This window comes from Lissotriton helveticus, chromosome 1_1 (assembly GCF_964261635.1).
Source record: "Lissotriton helveticus chromosome 1_1, aLisHel1.1, whole genome shotgun sequence".
NCBI lineage: Eukaryota > Metazoa > Chordata > Amphibia > Caudata > Salamandridae > Lissotriton > Lissotriton helveticus.
The window spans coordinates 346,272,566-346,296,136 of NC_136057.1; the positions used below are offsets into that span (position 1 = coordinate 346,272,566).

General features: G+C 46.3%; 1 protein-coding gene across 1 annotated transcript in view; it reads right to left on the reverse strand.

Annotated features, from left to right (window-relative positions):
• LOC144807727 (protein mono-ADP-ribosyltransferase PARP12-like) overlaps window positions 1–23,571 on the reverse strand; it is a 332,204-nt gene that overhangs the window by 34,325 nt on the left and 274,308 nt on the right. Inside the window, exon 12 of the mRNA XM_078673397.1 lies at window positions 13,648–13,799. Coding sequence (XP_078529523.1) covers window positions 13,648–13,799 — 152 coding nt within the window. The remainder of the gene's footprint in view (window positions 1–13,647; window positions 13,800–23,571) is intronic.

The window sequence follows — 23,571 nt, forward strand, 5'->3', positions numbered from 1 at the left end:
CTATTCACGGTTTACCTGCCCCTACAATCCCCACCAATGTTATATTTAGAGCCAGAAGCGTGCTGCCTGAAAGCCCCAACATGCACTATTCACCAAAGCACTGCACTCAAATGTCCGCCAGCAGTCTTACTTATCCCCGCGTTATTTAATCGATCTTCTCCTTCTGGGTAGGTACTGTCCCACTTTAGAATATTCTGAAATGTCTTACTAGAAATACTCCGACTCGAAAAGTGCAGCAGCCTTGAAAGAAACGGGGCGTTTTTTTTTTTTTTAAATTTTTTTTTTATTTTCCTCCACACCATAGATCAGTCAGCTTCCTGTCTCACACTTCCCTCTCGCTGCTGCGCAGGTCGCACTCCTCTGTGATAAGTGAGTAGCGTCTCGCCTCCGCGCCTGCTCCTTGATGACACAATTTTCCTCAGGCTAATCGCACAGCGCGCGAAACTGACACGTCTGCTCAAAGTGTCTCCTCACAGCGCCTGCCTCCTTTCCACTGACAGGAAAGCTTTCCGGCTGATACTGCGCAGGCTCCTGTGCACTTGAACTTGACAGCCCTCCGACTGAATTCACCCCGAGTCTCTATTTTTTCCCACAATGGCACTTCACACAGAACAGCCTCCTTTCCGCTGACAGGAAAGCTTGCCGGCTGACACTGCGCAGGCTATCGTCTGGATCCTGACAGAACAAAAGCTCAAATCACCTCGGGTCTTTTCGTCGATGGCACTTCACACAGGACAAAAGACGCGGAATAACTATTTCCTCAGTCTACGCGCCCTCTGCACTCCGCTGGAGTGAATTCCTCTATGAATGCCTCAAGTACCCAGCAGCTCTTCCACGATGGCACACAAGTTCATAGAGTTCGTAAATCCTTAGTCACCGAATCACCTCTTCCTGTATGAATTCCTCTCACAGGGCTGCACTAAATCACGATTATCACTCTGGTACCAGAACTCTGGATTAAAGGCTATATTAGAAGTAAAACTTCCTCAGCTCGACGTGGATGCGATGTTAACAGACTTACTGGAGTCTTTAGGCTGAAGTCCGTCGAGCAGAGATCCCAATTTTGTACTTTTCACCTCATCAGCACGCAGCACGATTTTCACAAAGCACAGGTTGGAGAGAGTACAGAGAGGGGAGGTGACAGCTAGGCCCCCTGCGCCGGGTTCTTCGCCTCGTCGCCAGTGTTGTAAAGAAGACTCATGAACCGATGGTAAGTAAAACTCGTCTTTATTGTTGTCACCCTGCTCTCCACACTGACAGGGATATGACAAATTCCAGGGATGCCTGTGGGGAAGATACCAAGTGGCTGGGAGAGAGAGGGGGGATGTATTGTACCACTTTGTTAAACTTGCGTAGGTTACAACACTGATCTATGGGGAAGTTTGAAGGGTGGGGTGGGCTCATCAGTACCAAGGCACGAGGAGGGACGCACCTCAGAAGAATTAGCGGACTGGGGTCCATGCCAACACCAATACCACTTGGAGAAGGGGCCAAGTGTTCAGGTGTCTCTCGCCCTTTATTGATCATCGCCCTCTGCCCTATACCCTTATAGTAGAATATCACGTTCCATCGTAATGGTTTTTTCTGGAGACCTCGATATTGTTCCCACCTTAAGGCCTTGCTTTCAGCCTGACCCCAGCGCAGCACTTCCTCACGCCATCAATCCAACTTCAGGTATGAAGAGGTTTTTCAGTGCTGTGTAATCAACCGATTCACTAACAGTAATGTCAGTCCCGTGAAATGCACCGCCACCTGGGTACACTTGCCCCCACCGTCGTCACCACTACCTGTTCCCACGGGTTCAACCTTAGTGCTGTTAATGTGCCAAAAATCAAGGGGAAACTGCGGGACGGGACATTGGCACATAGGGTGCTTTTGCAGGGGAGTATTTTACTGCTATCTTCCAATACATCTGGGCTGAGCAATAATAGTGAGTCTATGTGCGGCATTAGGACACTGGGACCCATTAGCTTATGCACCAGGCCCTAATTCAGCTGTGCAGCGGTATGCCCTATTTCTGGCAACTTTTGGCCGGCCTGCTAGAACGAAAGCCACTGCAATTGGGCAGCTATGCAATAGGCCTTGAAATTGGGGGCTCCATGGTGGTTGGTAAATAAAGTTTTGTCAAGCCAACGCTCTATAGCCTGTCCCCCATGTGAGTTCGATCAGAATAATATTTAACAGTTGAAACACCCATGCCGTAATTACCATCAGCAAAATCGCAAAATAATATAATAGTCATGGCAACATAAGCATGTTCACCAGGGCCACTGACAAAGGTTGTGTGACCCAGAAACCCATCGGGGAGCGAAGTGCCGCAATAGTTTGAATAAGATTTCCTTCCAGGATATCTTGTAGCTCTTGGTACACCTGGATCCCTAAATGGCAAAATGTGCATGGAGCCATGGGTATATGAGCCTTCCCAAACCTGAAGGACCGCCCCGTATATGTGCCCACAAAAGAATATGCACAGGACTTATCTACATTAATTTGGAGCCCGGACAGTTTTTCGAACCTTGCTACTAGTTGTGCCAGGTCCTGCTATTCCTCTCGCAGATCTCTCAAGTAGAGAATCATTTTATCAGCATATAAAGATAATGCATGCGTTATATTACTGAGTAGAATCCTCCGATCCTGAACCTCCTGCCGGATCCACTGTGCTATCAGTTCAATTGCTAGTATAAAAAGAAGAGGAGAAAGGGGTCAATCCTGCCGTGTATCACGGTATACTTGATAGGGACTCAATATATCAGGACTGGTCCTTGTTCTGGGCGTTGGCCAGTCACCCAGTGGATGAATGCAGTGGGAATTTTGAAGCAGGCCAGTGCTGCTAATATAAATTCCCAACCAACTGTATCAAAGGCTTGGCAGACATGTATGGACAGGCAACTGGCATAAGGAAAATGTGAGTCGCATCCATCACCCGAAACAACTGCTGAATATTTAGAGAGGTGTTGCACTGTGGGACAAAACCACATTGGTCCATATGAATCAATTGCGCAGCTTTTATTATCACTTCGCGGGTCCAGTCCCGCATTGATAATAGGGCGATGTTTTGTTTGCGAGGGATTCAATGAGGATTAGGTGAAGAACGCCTACTTTGCATGTCATTAGCGATATCGATCGCTGACATGCAAAGTAGCAAGGAAAGAGGAGCTAACGCTTGTTAGCGTGTCCTCGTTAATTAAGTGATAAAAAAATTGCTGCTTTTTCAGCGCTATGTGCCAAAAAAGCAGCGATATAATCCTTGATAATATGCCCCCTGGTGTTTTATTACGAGCCAGGTCCTTGATATCCCCTTGTATCTCCCTCGACGTAATGGGAGTACCAAGAGCTTCCCTATTATTCGGAGCCACTCAGGGTAACTGCGCTTGACTCAAGAACTCTGCTATTGCTGTTGGGTCTTGGGGGCCGGGCCGTGTATAACGGCATGTTGGACTCGCTGAATGCCGTATTGATCCCCAACTGGATCACAACCTGATCCTGGGGAGGCTCACATATCGATAATATTGGTGTGAGAGACAGATCAGGTTGGATTAGTTGTGCCAGACTTGTCCATCACTGTGTGTATCTATTGTGTGTACACTCTATAGTCTATTACTCAGAGATGTTCCAGGAGTTCCGTGGGTGTGATCCTAGCTTCTTGTATAGCCGCGACTGCGTCATGGTTCACCGCCACGTCCATTTCTAGGGGGCCCAGATTGGTCTCCAATTGTGTTAATTCCCTATGAATCACCTGGCCAGCTCCCAATATTGTATGATCGATGTGCCTCGCATCAATTTTGATTTCTCTCTAGTGTCACTCCTACCTGTATTTTGAACATTGGTACTGCGCAGACTGCTACCTCATATTTCTTGGTTGCTAATTAATGTCACTTTGATGTATGTTTTTTGACTCATGTAAATTGCTGTTTGCATTTGTACCCTGCCCTTATATACTATCAGTACTATACCTACACTTACACCTTGTACTTTGGTTGCTAATTAATGACACATTGATTTGTGATTTTTGATTCATGTAAATTGCTGTTTGCAGGTATATCCTGCCCTTATATACTATCAGTATTATACCTACACTCCTATCCTGCCCTTATATACTTTCAGTATTATACTTACACCGTGTACTTTGTAATTTACCGTGTGTATTTGCTCTATTGCACACTCTTATATCCTGGTATGCTGGTTGATCACTAGTGCCACTTTGTAATCTATAACTTACTACTGTGTAACCTACTGTAGGCATTTGTTTTTCTGCACATGTGTACCACTATAGTGCATTAGCGCATTCCCCCCATACCCATCTAATCCATCACCGCAACATGGATCCTATCGGCAAACACACATACAAAATCAACTACCCACCATCACTCACCAAAAAAGCCGCCAAACGCTTTAAACACAACTTCATTAGGTCACACCCTGAAACTCCCTTTGTTGACAACTACTTCTCACCGGTCAATGGATCCCTGAACACTGATATCATCTTCCACACCACACGCAGAGCTCAATGGAGAAAGGCGTTCCTCATCCTTCTCTCCGTCTCCTCCACCAGAAAATCAGCTCATAGCCTAACTCTCTCCATCACACCATCCCTAGTCTTTCCAGGCAGAGCCACCATCACTATTTACAATAACGGGATTGTCCTAGCACAAGCTACAGACAGGAACCTGGAACTGCTAGACAACTTGTTCGACACCTTCAAAGAACACCTCTCCAATTCACGGACCAACACTCATATCTCCTCCAGTCCCACCAACCATGACCTCACAGCTACATACTCCTCAATCAGGGGCACACCTACCACCCCAGACCTCCCATCCCCCATCTACATTCCCACTATCCCAACTCAGCTCTCAAGCATAGACACAGATCGCTCCCCCTCATACACCACTCACACCCCCGCCCCTTCTACCAACTCGCGGACCTCCACACATACCTTCAACACTCCTATCACACCTACAGCGAGCATTAACACCCCGCTCACGGCTAACAGCACAGCTCCCACCTTTAACACACCTAACTTAGTCCAGTACCAGAATAACACGCACTCCGACAAATCCCCCCCTTTATCCCCCCCATTCTCAGTCCCCATTACCCTCTAACCAACTACGCAGAACATACCTCCTCTCTGAATTTAACCCCCACCCCCCTCAACAGGATCATCTCCAATGACGCTTCCCCTCCCACTCTCAGCCCCCACTATCCTCCCTGCACCCCCACCATGGCTATCAGTCTCCCAGACTACACCTTGACCCCCCCCGCCTACCACCAACGCCCTCACTCTCACCACCAACGTCCTCCCTACCTCATCCACACCCCTCCCACCCAAAAGCTTCCCCCTCCCTAACTCCATCCCGCACACCAACACAACGCAGACCTGCTCGAACACCAGCCCTCTCCCCCAGCTGCACACGAATTCCCTTGTCAGCCAATCACCGCTGACTGCCACCACCACCCCCACCACCCCCCCCCCCACGATGGACTACATCATGGCCACCCTCACACAGATAAAAGAAGACATACACACCATCAAAGAACTACTCTGTACACACCCTGTACACCCCTCACCCACCCCAACATTCCCTCCCAACTTGTCCCCTACTCCGCCGGCTGACTCCCTCACTCAACACGCCCCACACCGGGCGTCAATCCCTGCTCATAGGCGCAGCAACTGCCCTCGGCCCCCGCATCACCCTTGCAACGCCCCACGCAACTACACCGCCCCGCCCAACTTGACCCCCACCCTTCCGACTAACTCTCTCACTCAGCTATCCCCCAATCTGACCTCAATCCCAGGTCGTAATCGCTACAACCGCCCTCGTCGCACGCACAACTCTTCTTCTGACCTCGACACACTCACCCTTCTCCGCTCCTATGACCCAGCCCCCCAAAATAACACAACCACCCCACACCTCAACATTCCCACGATACACTCAAATCCCCTTAGGCCGCCCACACTAAACAGCAGATTCTCCATCCCCAATAACCTGAGAAAAGTCCCTCTCTCTCTAGAACCATCTACCGCCCTCAACACACCCCGTCTCAAATGCACTCTTCTCAACTGCAGATCAGCCAAGAAACATTCCGCCGCCATTGCTGACCTCCTCTTATCGCGGGACCTTGACCTAATCATCTTGACAGAAACCTGGCTAACTGAATCTTCGACACCTATAATGGACATATTGGTTCCTCCCGACTACCACATTATCAGGCTCGACAGAACAGGCAAAATAGGTGGTGGAATCGCATGCATCTACAGGAACAACCTCTCTGTTCAGAAAGTCAACTCCACCTCCCTACCATCCCCAACATCCTGGGAATACATCTGCCTTGACATTATGAGTGAGGGCAAACCGATATGCGCGCTTCACAGCATTTACCACCCACCCAGGGACAACTTCACTTTTTCCCAAGAAATAATGGAGTTGATCTCAACCAATTCCGGACGGCAACTCACCCAAATATACCTTGGTGACTTCAACCTCCACTGGAACGATCGCAACGACGCAGTGGTAAATAGTCTTAAAAATTTCCTTGATGCCATTAACCTCACCCAAATATGCAACGGCCCAACCCACGAGAAAGGTTCTACCCTCGACCTGATCATCTCCAAAGAGGACTCTATCCAACTCGAGTCCATCCAACCCTGTGACTGGTCAGATCATCATATTGTCACATTTTTTATCAATGAAAAAGTCAAAGTTAACCCGGCTCAACTCTCCAAGCCCAAAGTCTGGAAAAGAGACTCGAAAAAGCTCAACCCAGGCTCTTTGCCCCCTAACAGTTGCAACCTCCTACTGCCACCGACAAGCGCTACAGACGTCCAAACTCTGACTGACCACTACCTCAACGCTATGACATCTATAATTAATGAGGCTGCACCTATGGAGCTGAAAAGAGTCTCTACTAAAATCTCAAAACCATGGTACGACGGGAGTCTCAATGAGGATAGACGAGACATGCGAATGGCAGAGCGTACCTGGAGATCAGCCCCCTCTGCAATGCACCTAAAAGAGCTGAAGAAAAAGAGAAACGCCTACTTCAGGAAAATAAAACGCTCAAAATCAGACTTCTTCAGCCTCCAACTCGACCAAGCAAAAAAACGCCCGAGAAAACTGTTTGAGCTAATCAAAACACAATCCAAGGAACAACCCCAACCGCTCAACACTAGGTGTGAGGCACCCTCCTGTGAAGACTTCGCTGCTTTCTTCATCCAAAAAACTGACAAAATAAAAAGCGATCTCCTCATTGACGCAAGCCTCTACTCCAAACCCCAACGCCTAGCACCCACTGAACCAAAAAACAATGCTACATGGTCAACCTTCGGCACATACTCGGAAGAAGAAATTGGCAAACTGCTCAGCACCCTGAAACCATCCAATCACCTCACGGACCCCCTCCCTGCCTCCGCAGTAAAAGACTTTACCCCTTTGCTTCTCCCTCTCTGGACTAAAATTATCAACAGCTCACTCCAACAAGGAAGCATACCTGACTCTCTCAAAATTGGACAGGTCCCCTTGTCTCCCCTGGGTCGGGCGGCCCTGTTTAAGATGATGTCACTACCGCGGTTTCTCTACGCTCTCCAGAATTATTACGATCCTATCCCTAAGGCCTATTTTCGGGAGATTGAGAGCCTTCAGAGGCAACTTATTTGGGATGGGCGACCGCGCATTGCTCTCGCGAAACTTTCCATCCCGTGGTATGATGGGGGCATGGCGCTCCCCGACGTTAAGAGATACTACTGGGCTTCCCATCTGTCCGCTATTAATCACGCTACGTTCTCGCCAGGTCGTAATCCGGCGTTTGAGATGGATAAACTTCAGCTTCCGGGAGGTGACTTTAATAGAGTGCTCTATTCTCGCTCCGCTGGGCGCCATCTTGGGGGACCTACTTTGATTGCTTTGTCGGTGTGGCGTGCCGCGAATGTAAGCCTGGGCTGGGAGGATCGCTTGACGTTGGCGACGCCGCTTTATGCTTCAGAACGTCTGGGCGGTCTTTGGTCCTCCAAGGGTTTTGACCGTTGGGACTTGATTGGGATCTCTAAGGTGGGGGATGTGTACTCTAAGGGTTCTGTGCGCCCGTTTCAGGCCCTCCAGGCTGACTACGGCCTGAGTAGTCGGGAGTTCTTTCGTTATTTACAGGTCAGGCACGCTTTGGTTTCGGTATTTGCTCCTGGTGAGATTCCGCCTGACTCTTCCCCCCTTGAAGACCGTATCCTTGACGAATATCTTCCTGATAGCACTATCTCCCTGATCTATAAGAAGTTGATTAACAATCGGCCTGACTTATTGGCCCGACTTCGGGAACAGTGGGTGGGGGATGGGTTGGAACTTGATGATGAGGACTGGCAGTCGGCCCTCTCCTCCCCGAAGGAGGTGGCTATCCCGGCTCGACTCCGTCTGGTCCAATTGAAGATCCTTCATCGGGTGTACGTGACGGGACCGCGACTGATGGTGATGGGCTTTTCCTCCGATGGACTGTGTAAGCGTGGATGTGGTTTGCGTGCTACTTTCCTGCATATTCTTTGGGAGTGCCCGTTGGTGGCTGCTTACTGGGTGGCTGTGCTTGATCTGATGACTGTGGTGACAGGGATGTCCTTGCGTCCGGAACCTCGTCGCTGTCTTTTGAATGTTTGGGAGCCCACTGACTATTCGGTGGCGCAAACCAGGTGGGCCACCCTGGGCTATATGATTGCGAAGCGAGATATTGCGCAACTCTGGGGGGCCTCCAGGCCCCCTGCCCTCTCGCAATGGGAGGATAACATGGACTGGTCCATGTTCCGTGAGAAAACCGTCTATGTGGCCAGGGGCAGACCCGGGGCATGGGTGAAGGTGTGGGGTCAATGGAATGAATACCGTGGCGACATTTGTACTCCTCCCCTTGTGGACACTATTGAGATTACCCTGTCTCCTTAGGCTAGCGTTCTCGGAATCTTCATATAGGGACTGAGCTGGAGCTTCCGGCTCTCCCCCCTTCTTCTTCCTGATCTCTGCGCCCCTTCCCCCCCCCCCCCCTCCGAACTCCTTAGTGCTTAGAATTTTGCTACTGCACTTCCTTTGCTGTCCCCCCCTTGCGTCCCTTGGGCTGACCTTCAGTGATACACTCTCGCCTTTTTGTATGTTTGTTCTTTTATATACATAAAACCTGTTTTTTGCTCTGTATATAATGTGGAGTATAGCATTGTAGATTGACTGTTACCTCTGCGGGCATAAATGATATGTGTCTACTCCTTTTTAGCGGCTGGCCCGTGTGGTTGTAGGCCCATCTTTGTACCTTCTTGCTTGCTCAAATAAAGGTTTTAAAAAAAAAAAAAAAAAAAAAAAAATTGGACAGGTCACTCCTCTACTAAAGAAACCTACAGCTCTGATCTTAACAATTATCGTCCCATCACCAATATTCCTACTTTCGCCAAACTATTGGAAAAATGCGCACAACTACAATTGACTAAACACATTGAGCAATTCGATCTCCTCAACGCCCACCAGTCAGGCTTCCGAGCAGGACACAGCACAGAGACTGCTATGACTCACATAATCGACAACGCACTTCAAATGCTAGACCAAAACGACACCTGCCTCCTCATCCTTCTAGATCTCTCTTCAGCATTCGACACCGTTAAACATGAGAATCTACTAGAACTACTAAATACAAGAATGGGTTTATCTGGAACTGTTCTCAAGTGGTTCACTTCCTTTCTTCACAACAGGTCGCAGAAATTCAAGAGCAACAACCTGATGTCCTCGCCAATACCTGTGACACTAGGCGTCCCCCAAGGATCCTCCCTATCCCCAACTTTGTTCAACCTAGTCATGGAACCTCTCACCTCCTTGCTACAAGCATCCAACGTAAACTTTCACATGTACGCCGATGACACTCAGCTATATCTCAAGTTACAATCCCCCAAAGACATCTTACGTCTGAACTCAACGATCAGGGGCACCCAATCTTGGCTGGCTGATAACCACCTCAAACTAAACGCTATGAAGACTGAGTTCCTTCTGATCTCACCTCCCACGAAAATATCTACCACACAAACATGGCTTAAGCACCTAACAGCACTCAATGTCCAACCGACCATAGTGGATTCAGCAAAATCTTTAGGCATAACACTTGACACCAACCTCAACATGCAGCAACATATCAGCAAGGCAACAAAGGGAGCGAACTTCCAGATCAATACTCTGAGGAAACTTAAACCCTACCTCCCAGCCAAAGACTTCCAAACAGCAGTACAATCGCTAGTCATCCCACGTATTGAATACGGCAGCACCGCCCTCTGCGGACTCCCCCTAACTACTACAGCACCACTAAGAGCTTCTCTGAATGCTGCAGCGAGACTCATCACTGGGTCAAAAAAGCACTCCCACATTACCCCTGACTTGAAATCCCTGAACTGGCTGCCTTTTGAAGCCAGAATACAGCTGAAAATCGCCTGCATGACACACAAGGCGGTACACCTAAACTCACCCGGCTACCTCGCTCAGAAACTGACAATCTCTGGGGGAACTAGAAACACGAGAGGCACAAACAATCTTCTGCTGAAACCTCGAAGATTCCGGAAGGAAAAAACTTACAAGCGCTCCTTCTCAGGATTGGCGCCTAGGATTTGGAACTCACTCCCTCCCGAAACCAGGCTTATCTCTTCCACTACACTCTTTAAAAAAGAAGTAAAAGCTATCCTCATGGCTAAATACACTTGATCTATCATCTCGAACTCTGTCAACACCTTGCACCGATCTGTTTTGCATGCTTGACTCATTTACTTATTTGTATGAGTTGTTTTATTACTCACGTAATGGCTTGCAGCCACCTATTTGTACTATGTGATCTATTGATTTATTGTTTGACTATGTTCCCTCATGTACCCCTCTATGTAAAGCGCTCTGATATCTGTGAAGATCTTGTTCGCGCTATATAAAACTTTGAAAATAAATAAAAAATAAATCAATACTTTAAGCATCTCCATCTCCACCAACGGTGAAGAGGTTGGGCCAGCATTATCCAAAAAATATGTCGAAATGGCTACAGCCAGGGTTTCTTTAAACACCAAGTCTTCTTATAACCATGGCTGTAGGAACCAGGTTGGAATTCAGGGGGGGGACTCTTCCTCAAGCAAGTATTAATTCTAGGGGATTTTGGTCGGAGATCGTCTTCCCTAAATATGTTCTGTTCATAACACTAGGCTGCAGGCTTTGAGTGCAGAGTTGTGGAATGGAGGGCATGTAGGTGTGAGTAAAAATAGTATTTTTTCATACTCTGTTTGCGACTACGCCAAAGATCTAAAGGTTCCCAGTTATCTACCCACCGTCTCAGCAACTTGGCCTGTAGTTCCGCAGTTGAACCAGGTAGGGGGTGGGTGTGAACGATCCAATGCTGTGTCCAACACTGCATTGAAGTCAACCCCCAGTACCCACGGATAAGGAGCTTATTCCGCCACCACAGTCAAGAAAGTGTGTGAAGAAGACATTTTGTTCAGTGTTTGGTGCATATATACAGTCCAGCACTAAGGCTTCACCATCTAATGTGCCCCTGAGCATAACATTATATAACAAGGAACAGCGGTTCCTGCAGACAAAGTGTATCATATATAATAATAGCTTTACTCAATGGTAATATTCATGGGAAAAGATAGGTCAAAAAGAGAGTCATAATCACATAAAACAAGACATTTTGAAATTATTAACTGTTTATATAAGAATTTAAATGCAGTGAAAAAAGTTGGTCAAAAGAAGTGCTCGGTGTCTCAAGTGAACATAGAACCTGTATTTTAAGAGTGACAATTTGTGGCATAAAAATAGGTTTAAAAATATACTACCATGAGGCAAATATACATTAGTTACTGAAACCCTTCTAACGCAATAGTAAGGAGGCTGGAAGATGGTTCGTATTTTGAATGCGTGTCGACGGCGTTTTGACTCCACAATCAATAGGTGGATCTCTTATCAGGACATACCAATAAGGGACACCTGAAGGATCAACAATAAAAGTTGTGCACACCAATCAAAAGGAGTTGCTCTACACAGTGCTTAAGGAGCGAGGGCACTCACATAAGGCCTAGTCGGGCACCTAGTGAAGGGAGATTGACAGTTCTAACGGCACATGGACCTGTGGTGTAAGTAACCATCCAACATATCTGGAAGGGAAGAATAACCTCTTTTTCTTCATCTGGGTATGGGCTTGCCTAAAATAGAAGCGTGCATTGACAGATGCCGAGGAGATCAACGGAGGACCACCATTGTCGGCCTCCGGAGGTAGAATGACCATTTGGAGGCCAACTACGGCGGTTCTCCATTGATCTCCTCGACATCTGTCAAGGCATGCTTCTATTTTCATCCTCTACTTCTTTTGACCAACTGTTTTCACCGCATTTAAATTCTTATATTAAACAGTTAGTAATTTCAAAATGTCTTGTTATGTGTAATTATGACCTATCTTTTCCCATGAAGATTACCATTGAGTAAAATTATTATTATATATGATACACATTGTCTGCAGGAGTAACTGCTGTTCCTTCTTATAGATTAGATACCCTAGTTCCGTGTGAGTAGGGTAGCCCTTGTTTCTTTGAACCCGAGTAAAACATAGCTACCCTGCGTGTCAATTTTGGAGTCATACACCACAAACGGGACTCCAGCTCAGAATTAAACAGCAGCCCCCTGGAGTAAGCAGAGTAGGATGTTTGAAAAAGTTGACCTTTTCATCGTTTGCTGAGTTTCTGGGCCTCAGAAGTCACTATGTGTGTTTCTTGTAAGAATATAATCAGGGTGGGCCACCTATGCAGTTAGGCTAGCATTCTATGCCTCTTGTGTACTGCCACATACCCTTCACATTCCAAGTAATAACATAGCATAACATGACAAGCATAAATGAACCAGTCCCCCCGCACATTGGCAGTGCTCACCTCCAATACAGCTGGTGGTATCTATAAACCATAACCACCAGTGGTACAAAGCTCATGCTAGTAATCATATCACCGGAGCCACGCTATTCAAAGACATGAAGAGTATTTAGACGTAATTAGCCAGAAAAAAAACATTTTCCCAACATAGAACATATGTTAGACCAAACCAAAAGCAACAAAGAAAACAACATTATTGTGTAATATTACATGCAATCGCCTACAGAGGGGGAATGAACTGAACCCTAGTTTAGCTCCACTTGACCAGGGGGAATAGCAAAGACTAGTGTCCCACACTGGGGCACCGGGAATCTCGTACAGCAGTAGCTGTCAGGGAGTAACACGGGGAATATGGAACAAGCAATTCCACCTTACAACATGTTGCTCTTTGAACTACTTTTGGAATTTCCTTGTATTCCAACTTTTTGAAGCTTTGCCCAATGACTAGGCAAAGAATATTTTTCTTGTGTGATCAGATGTACATTTGTGATGTTTGTACCCTACAGATCTCCAGTCAGTTCATGGGCCACCTCCCCGCGAATTGCATTATTTCATATAGCTCCGAGGAGGATTCCCTGAGAGGAGTAGAGAATATTGGTGTAAAGTGCAATATTTATAGTTCATCAAAGTAGAATAGTCACACATTTTCTGTTCTTACAGCCACTGCACACCAAACATACAGGTTCAATAGGCATTTCAAAGACCTCCTATTCGAGGTGTATACCACACTCTTCCTACAAAATGCGCACCTTTTCCATAAATCGTTGAATAGCCTTTGTATATTCTCCAGTCAAAGTTTTCACGACAGATTGTATCCACATGGCTGGCGTCGGTGCCATGGAATAATTTCTTCTCCATCACATCCTTTTCCTTGTTCACCGTCTTCATTTTCTTCATTTGCCTAGAGACACACATTTGATGTTTCTTTACATATAAAGAGAACAACATTATGCACTGATAATGTGTGGTGCCCACTTTCCATTCAATCTCCTAACCCTTTCACTGTTGTGAGCGAACCTTCTCACAGCAATGCTCCTCCGTATACTCATCTCCTGCGTCTGCTTCACCTCTCTGAGCTGCATGCTACTAATGAATTCAGATATCCTACCGTGCTGGAGCCTTTATGATCACATATTCTTCCAACCTTTAAATCACTTCAGTGTGATAAAGTGTCACACCCCTGTAGCTAAGCCACGACTGCAAGATTTTCACCTTTCAGTACTTTACTGCCACCAGGTGCCCTTCATGCCCTTGATCACTGCTATCATACACCTCTGAAAAATTACCTCTTAGACCTGAGTCACTTCTGCAAGATAACCTCCAAGATCTGTTACAGCTACCTTCAGTCCATCTGACCCCTACCACTTGTACCCACAGAGTATTATCAATGATACTATGAATTCTGTGGCTTTTTTAAGAGCAGAAAATACTTCCTCGCTGTTCTGCTATACTCAAATAATTTTGACATAGGGCCATTGCCGCTATCTGGAATTCTGCCTGGAATGAAATATTTCTCAAGTATACAAAAAAGTGATGGATGGAATGCTTGAATTAATCTCAGCCGCTGGTGATTACACTGGGCCACATCCCAGCCATTGTTATTTTGAATACTATGCCACCTCAAATAGGACCCAGCCATATGCACTGCCAGGCCGGGTCCTCCTTGAACTTTAACACAAGCAACCTAGCACCGGTTTCACTCTAGTTAAGGCTCTTCAGTCAGGCATAGCTTGGTTCCAGTGGGACAGTGATCCCAGGACTCACGTCTGGGCATAACCATCCCACTTAGGGCATCGCACGAAAGTACAAAAAATTTGATCAACTGAATTGTTTTATTGATCTTGGTCACTGGTGATTGCTCGTGCCACATCACAGTCCATCGTTATTTTGCACACCACATCATGCCACCTCCATTTGGACCCAGCCATATGCAAATCAGACCTGACCGTACTTCAATAGGAACAGTTCATCCCACATTGCCAGATCAGATCCTCCCTGGAAGGAAAAACAATCAACCCAAGACTGGTCTGTAATGCATCCAAGAGCAATCGCCAACGGCTAAGATTAATTCAAACATTCCATCCAGCAACACAGCTTAGGGCAAACAAAGTGACAAGAGTGGCACAAATAAACTGTGACTGTAGAGTAGGCCATGCATTTGTAGCCTTTGTGCTTGTCTCACTTTGTGAAACTTATTGGGGACTCAGCGTCTTTGGTGGGTGGGACTCTGGTGGCTCCCATCCTTCATGCTTAATGACAAAGCTTTACTGGTGAGCTGAAGGGAAGGAAACAGGAAATGTTAGAAGATTTTGAGAAAGGTAAGTGACTATGTGGAACTGAACTGGGTGGGTATATGTCTAGTGAGTTGATATATGAGTGAGTGTGCATATGTGTTTCCACCAGTGTAGCTCATTGTAGTGTTGGCCTGTGCTTGTGTCTGCTTGTGTATGTATGTCTTTGTGTGTGTGTGTATTGTTGACATAGTGTGCCTGTCCCATTCATTTAATAGCCCTTCCTAGCATTCTGTGGCTTTTCTTGGTCTGTAGTGTTAACCTGACATCCTTTAGTCTCCTGTTGCATAGATCCATATCATCTGGTGCCTCCCAATAGCATTGGGTTGCTAGGTCTGGCTTCTGGTGGTCACTCCTATCTACCGGCAGCCACACAGGGTGTCTGGTGGGCCCACCCCAGTTATATGGCAAAACATTCTCACAGCCAGTGAACAGTCATCAAGCCCTCCTCTCTGCTAACTTCTGCGTAGCAAGGCAGCTTGTTAAGTAGTGCCCATACTTGCATATTGTGAAGCTCACTTGCTTCTGGTTGACATTCATGACATCAGTGACTATCTGATAATAAAACAGACATGCATGGCTTTTGGGTGGCAGCCCTGGAATCTGGAGGGTATATATATATCGATTTATGAATGACTTTATTTTGGAAGAAATCCCTTGAGGAAGGCAGGAATCTCTATCAGAATAGAAACACCCTTGGCATAAGGTGGCTATCCTGAGCTTCTGTTAGCCACACTTGTAATTATGTGAGAACCCCAGAATATTGAGGCAGCATTAAGTGGTGATGGCTGTCACTGACTTCACTCGCCTTTACCGCCTCCTAGGGATTATTCATGACCTCTATGGCCACCTAAAATGGGGTACAAACAAGCACAGAGTCGCAATACTCTGTTTAGTCTTTGCAGATAGCGAAAAATCGTGTAAAAAAACAAAAGGAATCGAACAAAATCAGTAGGCCACTAATGGGATCTCTTTTTGACCTCGCTAAAATAGAAACATTAGGAACAACCTGTTGAAAATAGCAATGCGTATGTACATAAGCGGCGTTCATTTGTGTTCACAGTACCCCTTGTTGATTGTTTCAATCGAGCATTGAATTGTTCGAAGTTGGTTCTCTTAAGGATCTTCTCTGCCTGCAAACGAGGAAGAATAGGAATATTCTCTCTCCCTTTGCAGATAGTGAAGGGTAGGTAACGCAAGCCTTTAACACGTCGTACCTATTTCATTCCTCATTGATTGATTGATTGTCCGAACATTGACTGTTTGGGAATTAGTTCTTTTTGGAGGTATTCCCTGTTTGCAAATAAACGTAGGAAAATCTTTGCAAGTAGTGAAAGGGTACGTAATGCGGACCTTTCTCCCCCGTTGTAATCTGTCATGCCTATCTACTCCCCACTGATTGATGCACCTGTTTCACCCGGACCATTTACTAGAGATACGTTATCTGGCCCGACCAGAGAGCACCCCTAGTGAAAAGGACATATGCAATAATAACGAAGTGATCACTGTATCCTGTTAACAGAAACTTTAGCATGAAACAACCTGGAAAGAAAAGAATAGGAAAACGAAAATCAGTAGGCCACTGATGAACATGAACTTTTATTAAACAACGAACAAAGAAACGATAACATAACGTAATGATAAAACCTATTAATGTCCTGAAACAAGAAAACGTTAAAATATGCCAGTGGTGAGAGACCAGAAAAACAGTAAGAGAAACCAAATCACCCCTCGCTGTCCCACCGCCTGCCACGCCAAAAAAATCGATAGACTAGGGAAAATGCAAGTCAGTAGAACATCCGCCCCCACTCTGGAAACTTCCAAGGTGGGGCAGGGTTGCGGCTACGCCCAGCCGGGAGCAGCCCATATAAGGCAGGTCCTGCTGCCACGCCTCGGCCAGGAGATCCTAACGTAGGGTGTAGCCGGAGGAGAGGCCGAGGCCAGCGGGACCCGGCCAGGGGATTGCCTTTACAACGCTGAACAGTTGAAGGGGGGGGGAATGTCTCCTCGACCCTCCCGTCTCTCTCCCAGTCCGGCCGCGGTGGCCCTTGAGAGTTGCAGGTACTCCCGCCACATGCTCTTCCGGTCCGGCCACCAACGGTCGGGGGGCCGAGGACGACGGGATCCGGCTGCAGCCGATAAACCAAGAAACCCGTTCATGGGGCCAGAGCCAGGGGCGTCCGGCCGACATCTACCGGAAGCCCGGCCCGAAGACGGACGGGACACTTCTTCTTTCTTGAATAATGGCTGCGACAACACTGGGGGGGGATTTCTTGCACATGCCTCCGACCCCCCCCCCCCCTCGTCCTCATCGCCTGGTCCGGCCATAACAAATCTCAAGCGAGACGCCGTGGGGTGCACTGGGAGGGAGAGACGATGCGAACAGGCCTCTCCCGCCTCCCCAGGTGGAGGCTTCCCAGCTGCACCCTTAGCGCTCCAGGCGCCCGGAAAAGGGTTCTTCCACTGTGGCCATGCTGCAACGTCTCGCCCGGCAGGGTGGAGCCCGTCCGCTCATTTGACCCCGCGATCGCCAGTAGCTACCGAACTCTCAAAATGGCGGTCGACCTGGCAAGAGCGGGCCCAGCATAAAGAAATGGCCCGGTCACTGCTTGACTCCACCACCGTAGTCCTCCACGACCTTGAAGATTCTAGAGGAGCCGCGGGAGTCTCCGACCCCCGATGGGGAATGACTGCCATGATCGCCCGTGGAGTGACGAAACTGTATCCGCGGGACGTCGGCGCTCCCATGCTGGCGCCAGCCTCACTTTGAATTACTAGAATCCTGCAGACCTCAGTTCCGGTGAAAGCACAGTGTGACCCGGTAGGAAAAATTGTTGCACCCCCTCCCCTTTTTCACTGATAGTTCAAACCACCGATCCTTTCCTTTGCCCTTTTAACGGAACTTTGGACTGCCTCCCCCTCTTTTACATTTTCTAGAGAAAACAAAACATTAACCACTACATTAGCATAGCAGTTGACACCAGAACTGTTTTCAAATTTAAAACCAACAACATCTTCAACAAAATCCTTTTAGTTTCTGCTGTGACCCTGCTACAGCACAGGCATTGTCCCCAGCAGTAATTCTGCGATGCCGGTAAGAATAGCTGTGGTGCCTACTGGACTCACTCACCCCCGCGGCGCCCCACGCCGTTATTTGCTGGGCGGCAACTTACTAGACATCACTTTCGTGCCATCTAGATTTCAGCGCGTTCTGCTGCCTTGTAACTATTCGCACAACAGACCGCTATACAAGAATATTTCATTATTGGTGCTGTCAATTTCAATAAATCTATTGGATAATTCAAAAGAAATTGCCACGGTCTCTTCGTTGTTTAAATGTTTTTACTGTTTTTGTTTTGTTGTATATATTTATATGTTTTTAAAGTTTTATATTCCTACTACTTTGTTGGAGTGCTACATATTTTTAATGTGACACATAATTGTAAAAACTTTGATGTACCAAGAGTCATTCCTGGAATCTTCCGCTTCAGGCTCGGTCCCCTCCCCAATCACAATACAGGATGGTTTTCAGATAGTAGGAACGCGTGTGGTGTGACGGATCTCATCGGGTGTGGGCCTTGATCTACTATAACTCCTTTGAAGAGGGGTGATTCTTTACAGCTGGGGCCATAAACTACATCTGCAGGGCTAGCTGATAGCCTGGACAATCGGACACAGAGGAAGAGGAGTGTCAGAGGGTGCGGTAGTGAATAGGGCGAAAGGGAGGTGTCGGGCGGGCACAGAGTGTGATTTTCAGGGAAGAGCAGCGCAGATGGGGGGAGGTTTATTGCCCATGCATAAGACAGAGAGCGGGGGTGACCAGTGCCTGGGGAAGATGCTTGCGAGGGTGAGGAGCCATGCTACGAATCGACAGCGTGCAGAGAGTGGGTCTGGTCAAGACATCTAAAATGGCTGCCGTGCACCACAAAAGTGTGGCATTTCAAAAAAGGCAAGATGGCGCAAACAATGTTTTTCAACACTTCCTCATTTCCTTCGAATCGAACGTTAACAGACGTTGGGGCATATTACCAAAGTTAAGCGATATTTATCGCAAACGATGCTTACCAACGAATTTTTTACCGCTAAGCATCGTCAGAAATTATCGAAGATAAACCTTGCTATTATCAAGGTTTATCGCAAATGCGATAATAAACGGCCGCAATGCATCAATATCGCTAAAAACTCAGCGATATTCATGCATTACCGAGCTAATGCTCTTAGCCATGTTATCCACCTCCCATTGGATAACATGGCTAAGAACTGCTCAAGGCAGGTGTTACTTTTTGGAGATATTCGCGCTTAGCGCGAATATCTCCAAAAGGAGATAGATATCTTGCATGTTGTAATGCAAGTTATTGTGGTATATGGAACTCATACCATAATCTCTCAGGAAAGCAGAAACTGATCCTTTTGGGACCGCCTAAAAAGGCCTAGGGGGTGAGGAGTACTCTACTTTGCCCCCTTTTCACGTTCCGAACTATTTTATTTTACTCTCTTCTGTAATTACACAAAATAGCAGCGATAAGATGCATCGGAGACACAGTGAGAGAAAGGAGGCCGGAGATGAAGAAGAGATGTCAAATACACATTGGAGATAATATAGTGGCAGAAGGGAAGTAAATATGAGTAAACTTACCATGTAACATAAAAATGTTGCACTCTATACTATAAGTCTCATTTTATACTACAATCACTTCGCTACAACCTCATAAATTAAAAATAAAAATGAATAATGTCTCAAACAATTTTTGATTTCTAAATATAAATTTATTCTTCAGAATTTTCTAAATTTGAAAGAACTAGTAACATGTCCTCATCAGCAATGTCCTCATGAAAAGTCTGCAATGATGATTCTTGTACCTCTATGGTCTCCAAACATTCGATAAATTCGCCATCAAGAGATTGATCAAAAAAATCATTCAAGTCATCTCCTCCTTGTGACAATATTTCATTATTGGTGCTGTCAATTTCAATCAATGTAGTGGAATCATTCAAGTCATCTCCTCGTGACAATATTTCATTATTGGTGCTCTCAATTTCAATCAATGTAGTGGAATCATTCAAGTCATCTCCTCCTTGTGACAATATTTCATTATTGGTGCTGTCCATTTCAATCAATCTAATGGAATCATACAAGTCATCTCCTCCTTGTGACAATATTTCATTATTGGTGCTCTCAATTTCAATCAATGTAGTGGAATCATTCAAGTCATCTCCTTGTGCCAATATTTCATTATTGGTGCTGTCCATTTCAATCAATCTAATGGAATCATACAAGTCATCTCCTCCTTGTGACAATATTTCATTATTGGTGCTCTCAATTTCAATCAATGTAGTGGACAATTCAAAAGAAATTGCCACGGTCTCTTCATTGTGAGCCATTTTATTTTGAAATTGCTTGCTGTAAATTGCAGAAAAAAATAATCACTTTCATTTATCGTTTTTAGTAATACATAATATAAAACTAACTTTATCAAGTATTTAGTATAACAGAAGGACTGCAAATAAATAACAGAAAACATTTTTCAAATTATCTTCAAGTGTACAACATAGTTCCCCTTACAAATTAACAACTCACCTTTTTAAAAGTAGGAGAAGTGTTAGTACTGTGTAAATCAAACACCAGAAATTCACCACCAACAATTCCTCACAAATGTACCTCAGACAGTAGTATCACAAAATGGCTGTGGTTTCCTCTCATTTGACATATATACATAACCAATTAACTTTCATCACACACAAATACAAAACCAAAGTAACATTTTAATTGGTTCTAAATTTCAACACTTTCAAATGTGTTTTCCCCATGCAATTATCCATAGGACATTTACATACGTCTACAGCCTGAATGGCTGAACGGAATTACACCAAACTTGGCAAAATGGTACATCAAACCTAAGAGGTCAGGAAGAATCTACTATACCCCCTTATGGTCATTTCCCCCTTCGCTTTGGCCTCCTCTTGTCTCTCAATCCTACCGAGAGACAAGATGGCGGCCGCTACGGACTGTTTGGAATGTTGACAGACGCCGGAGAACCAATCAGCTTCGCAAAGCTCCGTAACGCGAAAAGTACGCGAAGCGGAGCGCTGTTACAGATATATATCTTTTTTTTAACGTTAATTTCTCAAAATCCACTGGAGCACATATATTGAGACCTAGCAAAGGCACATCGGGCTACCAGTCCCTAATATTTTGCCAAGTTTCGTGCAAATCCATTCAGCCGTTCGATTATTATTATTTTTTTTTTTGCCCCGCGGGGCCCTTTTAAAACCTCCACATCAAACGTAGGGGGTCAGCGAGGATCTACTATTCCCCCTTATGGTCATTTGCCCCTTCGCTTTGGCCTCCTCTTGTCTCTCGATCCTACCGAGAGACAAGATGGCGGCCGCTACGGACTGTTTGGAATGTTGACAGACGCCGGAGAACCAATCAGCTTCGCTTCACAAAGCTCCGTTGCGCGAAAAGTACGCGTCCTGGAGCGCTGCCCGGTCCGCTGTTACAGATATATATCTTTTTTTAAACGTTAATTTCTCAAAATCCACTGTAGCACATATATTGAGACCTACAAAAGGCACATCGGGCTACCAGTCCCTACAATTTTGCCAAGTTTCGTGCAAATCCATTCAGCCGTTCGGGCTAAAAGTGAGGCCAACCGCCCTATGGAAAACTCAATGTTAAAAACACGTTTTGGGACCCCCCTTTTTTCTCAGCCCCCCCTTGACGAACCCCCCCCAAATTTCAAGGGCTGCTCAGAAACAAAATGTGCCATTTTCCTGAAAATTTCAGCCAATTCCGTCCACAAACGCCAAAGTTATTAGACATAGAATTTTCAAAAAACCCATAGAGAAAAAATCCTAACTATATATACCTACTGGCGACCGCCAGTAGGTAATATATATATATATATATATATATATATATATATATATATATATATATATATAGGTAGCGATGCGCTTGAACCAAACGCAGATAGCTGCGCCGACGCTGTGCCTCAGGTCAGCGGGAGGGTCCACAAGCCGGAAGCAGCTGATCCCGGCAAACAGATGAAGAAGAAATCATAACCCGTCAATGGACGACAGGCTACGGCAGGGTGCAGACCTCAGGACGGCACATCAAACGGCCAGAAAAGCTCACAAACGATCCAACTCAAGTGAGTATGCAGGAAAAACGTTTATTAAACAATGACGCGTTTCGCTCCGCAGGGGAGCTTGTTCACATACAGACACTCAGAAAAAAATGAGGGTATATATACACCAAGGGGTGGTGATGGACAGAGTCTCTGAATTAAGCAGAGTACTCTCACCCAGTCAAGAGATCAGGGCTAGATCCAACACCGTTTTTTAGCTCATTGCACCATCCCAGTTTCAGAACCTGGCTGTATGCAAATTAGTCTGTCCCTGGCCCAGTGCATCATGGGAACAGGGCAGACCAGACTACAAAAGCCAATTCTTACACTGGGAAGGAAACAAGCTTCCGGGGACCGGTTTCTGCCATTTCAGGCGTCTTCGGCCCGGCTTGCTTGAATCCTGATGGTGCAATGAGCAAGGGACTCACATCTGAGTATACCCTTCCACGCTTAGGGTGGACAAAATTATTTACAACAAGGGGTGGTGATGGACAGAGTCTCTGAATTAAGCAGAGTACTCTCACCCAGTCAAGAGATCAGGGCTAGATCCAACACCGTTTTTTAGCTCATTGCACCATCCCAGTTTCAGAACCTGGCTGTATGCAAATTAGTCTGTCCCTGGCCCAGTGCATCATGGGAACAGGGCAGACCAGACTACAAAAGCCAATTCTTACACTGGGAAGGAAACAAGCTTCCGGGGACCGGTTTCTGCCATTTCAGGCGTCTTCGGCCCGGCTTGCTTGAATCCTGATGGTGCAATGAGCAAGGGACTCACATCTCAGTATACCCTTCCACGCTTAGGGTGGACAAAATTATTTACAACAAGGGGTGGTGATGGACAGAGTCTCTGAATTAAGCAGAGTACTCTCACCCAGTCAAGAGATCAGGGCTAGATCCAACACCGTTTTTTAGCTCATTGCACCATCCCAGTTTCAGAACCTGGCTGTATGCAAATTAGTCTGTCCCTGGCCCAGTGCATCATAGGAACAGGGCAGACCAGACTACAAAAGCCAATTCTTACACTGGGAAGGAAACAAGCTTCCGGGGACCGGTTTCTGCCATTTCAGGCGTCTTCGGCCCGGCTTGCTTGAATCCTGATGGTGCAATGAGCAAGGGACTCACATCTGAGTATACCCTTCCACGCTTAGGGTGGACAAAATTATTTACAACAAGGGGTGGTGATGGACAGAGTCTCTGAATTAAGCAGAGTACTCTCACCCAGTCAAGAGATCAGGGCTAGATCCAACACCGT